The 14,004-nt window shown below is 40.9% G+C and overlaps 1 protein-coding gene across 4 annotated transcripts; it reads right to left on the reverse strand.

Moving 5' to 3' along the window:
* Positions 1–587: 587 nt before the first annotated feature.
* On the reverse strand, positions 588–11,577 carry LOC125451179 (uncharacterized). 4 transcript variants are annotated; one of them, XM_048527998.1, is made up of 6 exons: positions 11,322–11,577; positions 11,025–11,179; positions 7,782–7,950; positions 3,244–3,333; positions 1,374–1,452; positions 588–1,037 (listed from the first exon to the last, which is right to left on the reverse strand). In XM_048527998.1, exons 1-6 carry the CDS (start codon positions 11,380–11,382, stop codon positions 779–781), a joined length of 813 nt encoding a protein of 270 aa, XP_048383955.1. In that variant the 5' UTR covers positions 11,383–11,577; the 3' UTR covers positions 588–778. The 4 variants fall into 4 exon arrangements, with proteins under 4 accessions (XP_048383955.1, XP_048383954.1, XP_048383957.1 ...); XM_048527997.1 differs by having other exon boundaries at positions 1,374–1,509; XM_048528000.1 differs by lacking the exon at positions 3,244–3,333.
* Between the last annotated feature and the right edge of the window lie 2,427 nt (positions 11,578–14,004).

Consider the following 14,004-nt stretch of genomic DNA (forward strand, 5'->3'; position numbering starts at 1 on the left):
TCTACCAGCAATATATACTGGTAGCAGAGTGTAACAAATAAACTTGTACTGCAGCAGCTCACCCAAGCCCCTTTGATGGCATCTTCCAAACCTGCATCCTTTATCACTGAGATGAACACAGATGACTGACACATGGGAACGCCATCACCTAAAATGTTCCTATCAAGCCACAAACCATCCTGATTTAGAAGTGTAATAAAAGCAAAATACTGCAGACACCGGAAATCTGAAGTTAATGTAGAAAGTGCTGGAGAAACTCAGCAGATCTGGTAGCATCTGTGAAGACAGAGCCAAAGTTAGCATTTCAAATTCAGAATACCTCTTCTTCAGAACTGAGCATTTTCTGATTTAGAACTGTATTGCCTTTCCTTCATTCTCACTGGGTTAAACTCCTAGAGCTCTCTTCCTAAATGTAGAGGGTGTACAAACACCTAAAGGACTTGAGGTGCTTTGGGAAGGCAGGTTACCATCACCTTCTCAAGGGAAATTAGCTGTGGGCAATAAATACTGGCTTTGCTAACACCTATATCCCATATTAGAATTTAGAAAAAAAACACAAGACACTCAAACTAATTTGAGTGGCAGGGTTTATAGCTATGGGTATTTACTTGGAAAGAATACACAGTTAAACAGGAGATGATCTTATTGTAGTTCTGAATCTTCCAACTGAGGCTTTAAGCTAGTTTGTATATTGAGCATCACAGACCATTCCATAGGTGTATAGAGTGAGCTGTCCAACAGATAAAGGTGCTCAATTTAACTTCATTCTATCAGCATTTTACCTGTGTTGATTGAAGGTGAACAAGAGGCTTGTCTGCCCGCCAGTCATCTGCCCTACCGGTAACACATTCACACAGTGGATAGGATAATTCGGTATCATACTAAGTGTAGAACTTTCCAGCTTTAGTATCAGTTTCTGGAGTTCATGATTAAGATTTTGTAGTTCGTGATTTTCTAGGACGATGATATTACGTTCCCTCATAGTTATATCTCTTTCCCGACTCACAGAAGCCAACTCTTCTTCAAGTTCGTGTATTCTGAAGTTGAAATTGATAATGTTATAACAAGGATTTTGGCATTATTGTACTGATATAATCTTCATTATGCCAAACATAAATCAAAATGACAATTTAACCACTGGATTTAATTGTTGCTCCCTCTCTGAATGGTTCTCATTATTTAAAAGGTTTAGCTAGATGCTTAGTGTTAAATCTCTGCCAATGTTGTTCAGAAACCCGAAAACAGGTTGGTTGACTTGCCCTCCAATTTCCTCTTACTGTCATATATTAACATGTAAATGTCATTATTTTGGGAAAGTGTTGTGCTAACATTTCTCTCCACATTTTGGAAACAATTTATGTTTTTGATGTTACCTCCGCAAATATTCTTTCCTCATATGCTCCATCTTTTGACTTAACTCCAAATTGTTGTTTTTCAGATTTCTGTGAGTTACTGGAGAAAGAAGCAAAATTTCTTTCAAGTCTTGTTTTTCACTTCTAAATGTATCTCCTGCAAGGTTAAAGTGATATTAATGTACGATTATTATATCTCAAATGGCATTTCACGTTGATTTAAAACCAAACTGGAAAACTCTGCAAGTAATTAAAATAAGAACTTCCTCTGGCCCATCCTTTATCCACATGAATAAAAATAACTAAAGCTTTAACATTACAATTACATAGATTAATAAACCTGTACATTTACCCCATATCATAGAATTAGAAATGAAATAGATGACTATCAGAAAACAAAGTAAAGAATAAATAAAACTTACAAATATATTACAAGAAATTGCACAAATGCATTCAACTACGTAAAAACTTAAATTTGCATAAATATTAGAAGTAAATACACACAATACATTCTATAATTTCAGAATTGTATGGCTACTTTTATTAAAGTAATTGTGCAGTTTAGAGCCGTAGTGGTTTATTGCACAGAAAAAGGCACTTTGGCTCAGCAAGTCTGCATCGATCAAAACAAGCTTCTAACTATTCTAATAGAACAAGGTGTAAAGCTGGATGAACACAGCAGGCCAAGCAGCGTCAGAGGAGCAGGAAAACTGACGTTTCAGGCCTAGACCCTTCTTCAAGATTCTCCAGCCTTGGCAGTTCCTACTATCTCTTTAACTATTCTAATCCCTTTTTCCAGCACTTGGCCTATAGACTTGTATGGCTTGACATTACAATTGTACTTCTAAACACTTCCTAAATATAATGAGGGTTTCTGCCTTTACCACCATTTCAGACAGTGAGTTCCAGATTCCCACCATGCTCTGGGAGGAAATGATTTTCCTTGCATCTCCTTCAACCTCCTGTCCATTACCATAAATCTATTCACTCTGGTCATTGATACCTCCACCAAGGAAAAAGTGCCTTCCTGCCTACCCTCTTCATGCCCCCATAATTTTAAACATCTCAATCATGCTCCCCCTCCGCCATCTCATCTGCTCCAAGGAAAACAATTCCAGTCCATCTATTCTCACTTCATTTCTGCAACTCCTCAACCTAGGCAACATGCTGGTAAATCTCTTCTGCGTCCTCTCCAGTGCAATCACATCTCTCCAACAATGTGGATTCCAGAACTGCACACAATGCTCTCATTGTAGCCCACCTAACATTTTATATGGTTCAAGAGCAACCTCCCTTCTGTTAAACTCCCCACCTTGGCTAAGTATGCCATTTGCCGCCTTTGTTTCTCTGTTTTATGTTTAACTACAGTGTTGTTTACACTGTTGTTTACACAGTGTAGTATTGTTTACACTGTTTACCAATATTACCAATTTGCCAATAATTGGACCTGAAAAAAAGATGAGGCACAACATTCCAGATATCACAGTTTTTCCAAGTTAACAAAGAAGTCCTTCTTTATACTAAATTCATTTTTTTATTCATGGTTGATAATTTGTTTTTATAGCTTTTCAACATAAGCACCAACACCACCTACTTCACTTCCAAATGACATGAGGTGCTTCTCAACAAGAGGCAACTCAACCCGTGTCCATCCTTAGGCAGATCTAACGTGACCTGACATCCGTCAGACATAACCTGACCCTCTTGTTAGACAGACCACAATTTCATTTTAACTTCAACTAACCTACCCTAACCCTGCACTTGGAACCACCTGACCTAAACCTACCTTTAGGCAGACCAGACATTGACTGGAACTAATCAGCCAGTTTCTACGATTGAATCAGATGGTTAGCCAAGTGTCATCAGTGACGTGAAGGACTGGGTAACCTACCTGGCTCAGATATTGAATTACTGAGCTTCACTGTGTTCCAATCTTTCATCTCCATGTTTGTCTTCTTGGAGCTACCTTGACTCCCCAAACCTCCCCCAGAAAAACAAACATATCAGACAGATGGCACAACTTACAAAAACAAAACTGAAAAAGCAGCACAGACAGAACAGGAATGAAGCTCAGACTGGTGCAGAATGAACCTCCTTAAAATAAAGCTCAGACTGTGTAGACCTGGGTATTGCTATATGTAATTGTATGCTGTCATTGTCTTGTACTGTATTCCATTTTATTCCTGGAAACATCTGATGAGTCACCAGCAGCTCTTCACATTTAAGCCAAATCCATTGAACATAAAACTGTACAGTACAAGAACAGGCCTTCCAGCCCATAATGCTGTGCCAAAAATGATGAATGGAACTAATTCCTTCTGCTTGCCCTTGGTCCATATCCCTCCATTCCTTGCATATTCATCTGCTTATCTAAAAGTCTCTTAAATGCCCCTATAGTATCTGCCTCCACCACCAACCCTGGCAGTGCTTTCCACACTCTGACCAATCTGTGCAATTTGTTTGAACTTTCCCTCTTCACCCTAAAAGGATGCCCTCCAGCATTAGACATTTCACCTCTGGGAAAAAAATTCTGATGGTCAACCCTTTCTATGCATGTCTTAATTTTATGAACTTCTATCAAGTCTTCCCTCAGCCTCCGCTGCTCAAGAGAAAACAACCTGAGTTTTTCTAACCTCTCCTTATAGCTCATACCCTCTAATCCAGGCTGCTCCCTGGTAAACCTCTTCTGCACCTTCTCCAAAGTCTCCACATCCTTCCTGTAATGTAGTGATGAGAATTGAACACAATACTCTTAAGTTGTGCCTGACCAAAGCCTTGTAAAGCTACAACATGACATCCTGACTCTTGCACTCAATTCCCAGACCAATAAAGGCATGCATGCTAGATGCCTTCTTTACCACTTTCAAAGATAAAGCGTCAAAGTGTTGGAAATTCAGTCAGCGTTTAAGAGGAAAGACGGAGTTATATCATTTTGGATGTGTAACTCATCTCTTAGCCATCAGCCTGGTTAATGTATAAAGCTGAAACATCATAGAGCCATTGAGTAATACAGCATGAAAACAGGCCCTTTGGACCAAACTGGTCCATGCTGACCATGGTGCCCACTCAGCTAGTTCCAATTGCCCACATTTGGTCCATATGCCTCAAAACCCTTCCCATCCATGTACCTAGCCAAATGTTTCTTAGATGTTGCTATTGTACCTGTCTGAACCACTTTCTCAGGCAGCTCATTTGATATACGCACCACTCTCTGTGTGAAGCAGTTGCCCCTCAGGTCCTTCTTAAATCTTTCCCCTCTCACCTTAAACCTATGCCTTCTAGTTTTCAATTCCCCATCCCTGGGAAAAAGACTATATGCATTCATCCTATCTATGCCCCTCATGATTTATGCACCTCAATAAGGTCACCCCTCATTCTGCAACATTCCAAGGAATAAAGTCTTATCCTGGCCAACTTCTTCCTATTACTCAGGACTGCTGGTCCTGGCAAAATCCTTGTAAATGTTCTTTGCACACATTCCAGTTTAACTATGTCTATCCAGTAACAGGGTGACAAAAATTGTGCACAATACTCCAAGTGTGGCATCAGCAATGACTTATACAACTGTAACATAACATCACAACTCGTACAAAATTGCCTCGACCAATGAAGGCCAGCATGCTGAATGCCTTCTTCATCACCCTATCCACCTGTGACATGCTTTCAATGAACTCTGTACTTGTACTCCTAGGTCTCTCTGTACCACAACACTCCTCACGACCTTACCATTTACTGTATAATTCCTACCTTGGTTTGACTTTCCAAAGTGCACACTTATCTGTATGGAAATGCATTGGCCAGTCCTCAGCCCATTTCCCCATCTAATCAAGATTCCTGTATATTAAAGGACCCAGCACCGACCCCTATGGCACACCACTAGTCACAGGCTTCCACTCTGAGAAACAACCTTCAAACATCACCCTCTGCTTCCTACTGTGTTTTCATTTTACATGTTCCTGCCGATTTGCTGGATATTTAGTTTTGTTTCAGATTTCCAAGATTAGCTGTTAGTTTTTGAAATTACTAAACTAAAGGGGACATAAAAGAAAAAAAAACTCTCTCCCCCTCACCCCCACGCTGAGCTCAGAGATGTTTCTGACACATTGAGATTTGATTGATCTTCTGGCTACAATGCAACCGAGGAGAAATTTGAAATTAGTTGGAATAGTTTACCTCACACAACTTTAAAGAATAACAATAGAAAGTTACGGATTGTTAAGTATAAAACGTAGAAACTTAAACTATGAGGATGAAGATAACGAACAAATTCAATGTCATGACATATCTTTTATGATCACCTTGAAATGCTATCAAGGCTGGCACTAACCCCACACCGTTCCTCGTGATAAATTGGAGGACATGTTGTTGGTTTAATAGATCCTTACTCTTCTGGTAATCGATGCCCAAACAGTTAAAGTGCATGAATTATCATGGAAAAGTAAGGCCTCTCAACACATTTGAGGTATTTGTAGGGATATAAACCTACAGTAATTTCCAAAAGAGCCTTGGATTATTTATGGCGAGTGGCTTGGTGGTTCATTGATTAACACTTCTGCCCACAGTGCCAGGACCAGTTTCGATTCCTGCTTTGGGCAGCTATCCGTGTGGAGTTTGCACATTCTCCCTGTGTCTGAAAGGGTTTTCTCTGGGTGCTCCAGTTTCCTCTCACAGTCCAAAGACATGCAGGTTAGGTTAATTGGCCGTGTTAAATTGCTCAGTAGTGTCGAGGGATGTGCAAGCTACATGGATTAGCTATGGTAACTGCAGAGTCATAGGGTTAGGGTCAGGTGCTAGGTCTGAGTGGAATGCTGTTTGGAGGGTCGGTGACACTTGATGGGCTGAATGGCCTCTTTCTACACTGTTGGAATTCTATGAAGTCTCCACATAAAAGCAGTTAAAATCACCTCCGTAAACAATTTGAAACAGAAAGTCTAGATTAAGGGGAATTATATCAATTTAAGACATATCGTATTAATGTGGGTCTGAGAAGCAAAGGGTGCTGTTGAAGGTCAAACATAATTAGTTTTTGTTTGGGACACCCTAAACTTTCCACACTGCTAAGAACCCGGAGCATGGTGGCGGTGTTTAGGAGCTTCTTTGGCTTATTTTTTGCGCATGTGTGTTTTTCTTCACAGAAACATACAGTAGCTGTTCAGCTTTGACCTTGTGAGATTTGCAACTCACTGAGCTTTGGAGATGTTGACAGGCCCTGCACCTTAAACAGAGAATATGCTAACTTTGTCGCTCTCCGTTCGGAACTCCATGACAGAACTCACAATCAACGTGGAGACAGAGTTTATGAAGGCAAGAGAAGTTAGTAGATTTGCATAATTTAGAGCTAGAGGAAAAAAATGTACAATAACCATTAAATTGAAAATAAGCATTTTAAATCAGAGTCAGCAAAAGGAAGAAATTCCAGAAACTGTCGAATAGCTGTGGACCTGGAGAATAGACCTATTAGAAAACAGGAGTGTTTTTAATTTTCAATTGAATTGTGGCCGAGGAATTGAGAGCTCAGAATTGAACTGCAAAGTTCTACAGCTAACAAAGCAACAATGGCAAACATTTGGAGTTAGTGCCAAGGAAGTAGATCACCTTCTGAAACCTTTATGCATTGGCGAGGCATAATGTTAAACTGAAAGTTCAGTCGAGTGTTTTAGTCTGAAGTATCTGTGGATTGTGCTTTTATTGTGCTTTGCAATATAAAGAACTAAAATACTGCTTATTTAGTAGTGTGTTGATTTACTTATCGCTATATAGTAAAATTTTTTTTTTAAAAACCAGGAATCTCATGGTTTCAACCTCTCATGCCTGGGCTTTTGAATTTCCCTTTCAATCTTAACATTTGCTATGGAGATAATAACGCTGAATTTTGCTCTTAAAATAAAAGCGCTGAGCTCTTTCTCAAAGGCAAAGAAAATGTTTTATGAAACTGTGATTATAATGACAGTTAAATGTATAAAATATATCCTGACATCTTTAATTTAGCTATTCACTAACATTGGAAATGTCGTTTGTCTGATAAACAATAAACTATGAATCAATAGTATACAAAAAGTTACATAAAATGTTTAAAATAGTATTATTTTCACAACAACACTCAGCAAATCAATCTTTTCTTAAAAAATAAAAATAAACAATGCCCCTCCACGAACTATGAGGTTTGACTGTCATACTTAAAATTAATAATTCTTACAACTCATTTAAACAATCCCAATCATTTACCAGAAAGCAGTGGTTTATATTTAAATAAACAGAACAAATCATAGTCAAAATAAATTAAATTCTAGATGCTAGCACATAATCAATAAACAGGAAAAAAGCACATGAAATTTACAAAATGTTTTACTGGAGCCTAAACATTTAAAAATAGACAACATAGTTGTGTCAATCTTGGAAGAATCCATGTGCATTTGATTTAAAGTTTACCTGTAGAAGTTGAGCCATCCTTTTCTTCAGCAGCTGTCTGAAGAATCTGAGCAAGGTACCAATATCCCATCTCACCCAGAGCACTGCAAAATAACTTGAACACGTGGCCATCAGCATTTCTAACAATCTCAAGAAGTTTGGCCACTTTTAGCTCTGCCAAGTCCTCTAGCTGTGGAGATTACCAATTACCCATGTTAGTTTGTTTGGCCTCCTTAAAAAGATTTGTTATCTTTAATTTTATGTTCATTTTTAGATGTAAATGGACAAGGTGAGCTGATACAAAAGCAGATACTGCCTGCAAGTTCACTTCCCAAGACACACACTACCCTGACTGGTAAATAAATTGCCATTCTTTCAGTGTCACTGTGTCAAAGTCCAGGAGCTCACTTTCTGTTGGTGTAGCTATACCAAATGGACTGCAACAGTTCCAGGAGGAAGTTCATCAGCATCTTCTTGAGGGCAAATAGTGATGGCGATAATGCTGATCAGCCAATGACAACCACATCCCCTGAGTTATTCAAAAACATCCATAATGCTACAAAAAATCCGTACGCCAACTTGTAAAGTTATTACTGAAACATAAGAAAATATGGAATGAAAGGAAATGCTGCTTGGTTCATCAAGCCTTTTCCTGCAACAGGCAATAATAACTAGCATGCTTCATGAGTTCAGATCAACATCCCAGATGCAACAACCAACCAGGAGGTAAAATTACAAATTTGGGAAGAATTGTAAATTTCCTGAATGAACACATTAAACCTGAACAGCTTTTTTCTATTGTCAATATCCCATAGCAAAATTCAATATCTCAGTCTATCTTCATAACATCAGTCTGGCTTCTTAATCAGACTTTCTGAAAGAGATATTTGATTGATTATTACAACGTTGCCTTCAAACCGGTTTCACATGTGTTATTCCTTTAAAGAAGAAATGATCTTCTTTTTAAATTTTGCTTGAGATTTTGTGAACGCACTTCTGTAGTTTTCTGATCAAAGTAAACAAGATCAAAGTGAAGTAAATTGCTGGAAGCTATCAGTAATCACCTCCAAATGCCTGTTTAATGCTTGCTGATAAAAATTGGGTTCTTACATTAAATTATCCTTCTAATACAGCATTAAATAATAAAAGAAAAAATTTAAAATGCTTAAAATAATATTATCTTTGCAACAACATGTAGCAAATCGATCTCGACTTAAATATTCAATTTTTCAGACCAACTTACTTGAATTATAAGGTTGCAGCCAGTTGTATTTCATTGAAACATTAAACGAACATTCAAAAGCTCTGAAAAATTTAACTTTTTGCTGTAATTTCAGGGAGACTGATGCAGTCCATTTGTCTGCTTCACTTGCAGTCATAACCTCCTGAACAAATCAGAAGACCCAACGAGGGGGATCCTCTTTGGGGCGGGGTGTGAGGGATGTGTTGCGGGAAATGCGGGAGACGCGGTCAAGGGCGTTCTCGACCACTGTGGGGGGAAAGTTGCAGTCCTTGAAGAACTTGGACATCTGGGATGTGCGGGAGTGGAATGCCTCATCGTGGGAGCAGGTGCAGTGGAGGCGGAGGAATTGGGAATAGGGGATGGAATTTTTGCAGGGTGGTGGGTGGGAGGAGGTGCATTCTGGGTAGCTGTGGGAGTCGGTGGGCTTGGAATGGACATCAGTTACAAGCTGGTTGCCTGAGATGGAGACTGAGAGGTCCAGGAAGGTGAGGGATGTGCTGGAGATGGCCCAGGTGAACTGAAGGTTGGGGTGGAAGGTGTTGGTGAAGTGGATGAATTGTTCGAGTTCCTCTGGGGAGCAAGAGTCATCAATGTAACGGAGGAAGAAGTGGGCGCAACACATCCCTCACACCCCGCCCCCGCCACAACTGCCCAAAGAGCATCCCCCTCATTCTCACACACCACCCCATCAACCTCCAGATACAACGCATCATCCTCCGACACTTGCGCCATCTACAATCCGACTCCACCACCCAAGACATTTTTCCATCCCCGCCCTTGTCTGCTTTCCGGAGAGACCACTCTCTCCATGACTCCCTTGTTCGCTCCACACTGCCCCCCAACCCCACCACACCCGGCACCTTCCCCTGCAACCACAGGAAATGCTACACTTGCCCCCACACCTCCTCCCTCACCCCTATCCCAGGCCCCAAGATGACTTTCCATATTAAGCAGAGGTTCACCTGCACATCTGCCAATGTGGTATACTGTATCCATTGTACCCGGTATGGCTTCCTCTACATTGGGGAAACCAAGCGGAAGTTTGGGACCGCTTTGCAGAACACCTCCGCTCAGTTCGCAATAAACAACTGCACCTCCCAGTCACAAACCATTTTAACTCCCCCTCCCATTCCTGAGACGACATGTCCATCCTGGGCCTCCTGCAGTGCCACAATGATGCCACCCGAAGGTTGCAGGAACAGCAACTCATATTCCACTTGGGATCCCTGCAGCCCAATGGCATCAATGTGGACTTCACAAGCTGCAAAATCTCCCCTTCCCCCACTGCATCACAAAACCAGCCCAGTTCGTCCCCTCCACCCACTGCTTCCCAAAACCAGCCCAGCCTGCCTCCGCCTCCCTAACCTGTTCTTTCTCTCACCTATCCCTTCCTCCCACCTCAAGCTGCACCTCCATTTCCTACCTACTAACCTCATCCCGCCTCCTTGACCTGTCTGTCTTCCCTGGACTGACCTATCCCCTCCCTACCTCCCCACCTATACTCTCCTCTCCACCTATCTTCTTTTCTCTCCATCTTCGGTCTGCCTCCCCCTCTCTCCCTATTTATTCCAGAACCCTCACCCCATCCCCCTCTCTGATGAAGGGTCTAGGCCCGAAACGTCAGCTTTTGTGCTCCTGAGATGCTGCTTGGCCTGCTGTGTTCATCCAGCCTCACATTTTATTATCTTGGATTCTCCAGCATCTGCAGTTCCCATTATCACTGAAACAGTTAAGGCTACCTCTTTGAATCTTTTTAAGGTGAAGATAGATTTTTGAACAGCAAAGGTATTAAGAGTAATGGTGGGCAGGCAGGTAGGTGGGGCTGAGTCTATCTTATTAAATGGCTTGACTGGGCAGATGGTCTACTCATGCTCTCACTTCTTGTGTTCCTATATGTGTGACAATAAAGCATTCATTCATACATACATAAATCATTTACTCACTCCTATTTTACATAAGCACAGAGGAGATGAAACTGATCAAATTTCCAATGGCAGAAGGAAAATCAAAGACAGTCTCACCTCTATCAGTCCTATTTGGTCAGTGGTTAAGACTCCTTTCTTGTTCAAACTCTGGTATAAAGGAGAGGATAACTTGAGTTGTTTGATCAGAAAAGGGAAGTAGGATCGAATTGCATTGGAATGGGGATTATTGCCTCTTCTGCCAGTCTTCTCACCTGATTTGAAGTGATACAAAAGTGATTGTAAAAGTCTTCCCATTGAATCAGAGACTACGCTTTATTGTCGCCAAATTACACCATTCCCTGAGCAGTTGGAAAGAGAAGCCAGGTTATGATAAGAACCGGATCGGTAACTCACAATGAGTTGGGTGCTCTCGAAAAGTGACTTTCTTTTTCCGGTTGCTGACCGATCTGGACATCGCTCAAAGATTATCTTCGACTCGTGAATTTATAAAACCTTCATCATCTCTCAGCGTATTGACGCCTCCAGCCCAGTCCTCGGGAGGACTTCCAATTCTTAGAAAGCCCAGCCCCAGGAACCCTTCATTCACCAGCCTCTACTCAATTGAGTGCCATAATCTATCAGCACTGACACAAAACCCACAGGGATGAGGTTCAGCATGAATTCAGTCCTGGGTTTGTTGTATAGAGTTGCTAGGTAGCAACAGGATTTAAGCGAGAGTTGCTTAGCACACTCATAGAGGGAAAATCTACACAATAAATAAGCAGCGGCTGGAGTTACAGACCCAATGACGGACCTAATCGTGTCTTTTTGGGGGTGAAGTAGCTTGTTAATGATTCGAAGTATCGTCTTGCTGCTCAAAGTAATTGCAGTGGGACCATTTGGAAAGTGTTTGCAGAGGGGTGACTATTCCATACCATCATTCCTCACTAGTTAGCTGGAAGCCAGCTACAGTAACTGCATTGTAAAAAAACAAAAGAACTGCGGATGCTGTAAATCAGGAACAGAAGCAAAGTTGCTGGAAAAGCTCAGCAGGTCTGGCAGCATCTGGAGGAGAAAACAGAGTTAATGTTTCGGGTCCGGTGTTCTGAGGAAGGGTCACCGGACCTGAAACGTTAACTCTGTTTTCTCCTCCACAGACGCTGCCAGACCTGCTGAGCTTTTCCAGCAACATTGTTGCTGTTCCACAGTAATTGCATTTATGCCTTGGTCAAAAAGCGTTATACTAAGTCAACATTGATGGAGTTAAAAATAACTAAAGTGAAAATATAAACAGAGGTTGCTGGATAAGCTCAAGAGGTCTGACAGCGTCTGCGAAGAAAAAAAAGTTAAAATTTCGGGTCCGGTGACCCTTTCACAGAACAAAATAAAAACAGGCTGAATGTGGGAAGTTGGCGCAGCGGGTAAAGTTCACTTTGAGCATTTTTTTAAAAACAAACATACGTGTGAGTAAGCTTTGAGTCAGTGAATATGTTAAACAAGGAAACTGTAATAACTTTTTAAATTACAACTAAAAATAAGTTAACTAATTACATAAAACATGAATGAAATGCGTAAAACCAGCTCAGATGGAGGCGAAAGTGGAAGAGGTGTGCCACATTCTCAGTGTGAACCCAGGAACAGCTATCTGCAATAAGTGTCCTGTGATTCAAGGAACCTCAGCTCAACTACTGAGCCTGAGGAATGGACATTGTGAATCATCAGGAAGGGGAGCTGGGAGAGGCAGAACCCAGCTCTCATAGGATGTGAAAGTGACTGCTGCTGGTCAGTCGAGCATTTATTATCCATCCCTAAATATCGTTGTGAAATATTATAATTTATGTATGTTCAAAGTGAGGATGGGGTGTGGCTTGGAAGGAACTTAGTGTAGGTGTCCCCAGGCCCTTTGTGGTGGCAGAGTGAACCTTCGTGGAGCTGCTGCAATGTATCTTGGGGGAGGTGCACACTGCTGTCACTGTACCAGGATTTTAAAGATACTGGACATAAGATGTTAAAACAAGTAGACTCCTTTCTCCTAGATAGCGTTGACCTTATTGAGTGTTATTGAGGCTGTATCTATCCAAACGAGCAAAGAATACCATAAAAACACAAAGTTTGTGCTACCCCAGATTGGAGACAGTCTGCAGCTGTGACACAAAACAAGGTAATGCGGCCAGCACAGGGAGACTTCCTCATTGAGGGAGGAGGACGTGGAGAAGTGTGGGATAGGGTAAGGTGGAGAAAGCAGTTCTTGTAGCTGACAAAGCTAGAACAGTAGGGATTCTCTGTTCTGCAAGTCAAAGGAACTGAAGTAAGTGTTGAAGAAGCAGAGCCCAAAAAGCAATTACAGATCACTACCTTAGAACAAGACTGAGACCAAAGTCCTAGAGAATCAAAGTGAAAGTTGCATATAAGGCTTTTAAGCAAAAGGAGTTACATAAATATTCCAAGTCAGAGTATAATTTACAAGTCTGAGGGGAAAAAATGTCAGGAAGACACAGCATTTACTTAAAATTTAGGATGCTGTATCTCTTTAAATGGATGTTTATGAATGTACACGTATAACAACATGAGTGTGAATGGCATTGAAGTCAAAAGCTAATTAAACATACAACAAATGTTAGGGACTGAATGCTATTGTGCCTTCTGGATAGAAGGAGAAAATAGGTAAAGACTATCACTCATGTATTATACCTATAGTCGTGCAAAGAAATAGCTTTTTAAGGGGAACTAGGAACATCCTGTGAATAAAAAAATTGTCAGAGGGAGAAAAATCTTGGGCCAAAGCAGGATAGTTCAGCAGGTTGTGGCAAGACATAACCAGACAGAAACCAGTATCAAATAATCTACTGGTCCAACACTAGTCATTGATTAGTGTCAACAGTAATCCAAGTGGTTAAGGAACCAAAAAGGAGCAGGTTACTTTTTTCTTCCAGGATTGTATAATGGGGGTTAGTGATTTTCTAACAAAAGGATCCACTGGGGAAGAGTAATCACAAAAAGATTAAATTTCATTAAGTTTGTGATGTGTTTGAGCTTGCATTTAAAAAGCAAACCATGTAGAAGTAGAGGGGTGATTTCGCTGAGGCAGATTAGACAA

Source organism: Stegostoma tigrinum, chromosome 3, assembly GCF_030684315.1.
Source record: "Stegostoma tigrinum isolate sSteTig4 chromosome 3, sSteTig4.hap1, whole genome shotgun sequence".
NCBI classification, from domain to species: domain Eukaryota; kingdom Metazoa; phylum Chordata; class Chondrichthyes; order Orectolobiformes; family Stegostomatidae; genus Stegostoma; species Stegostoma tigrinum.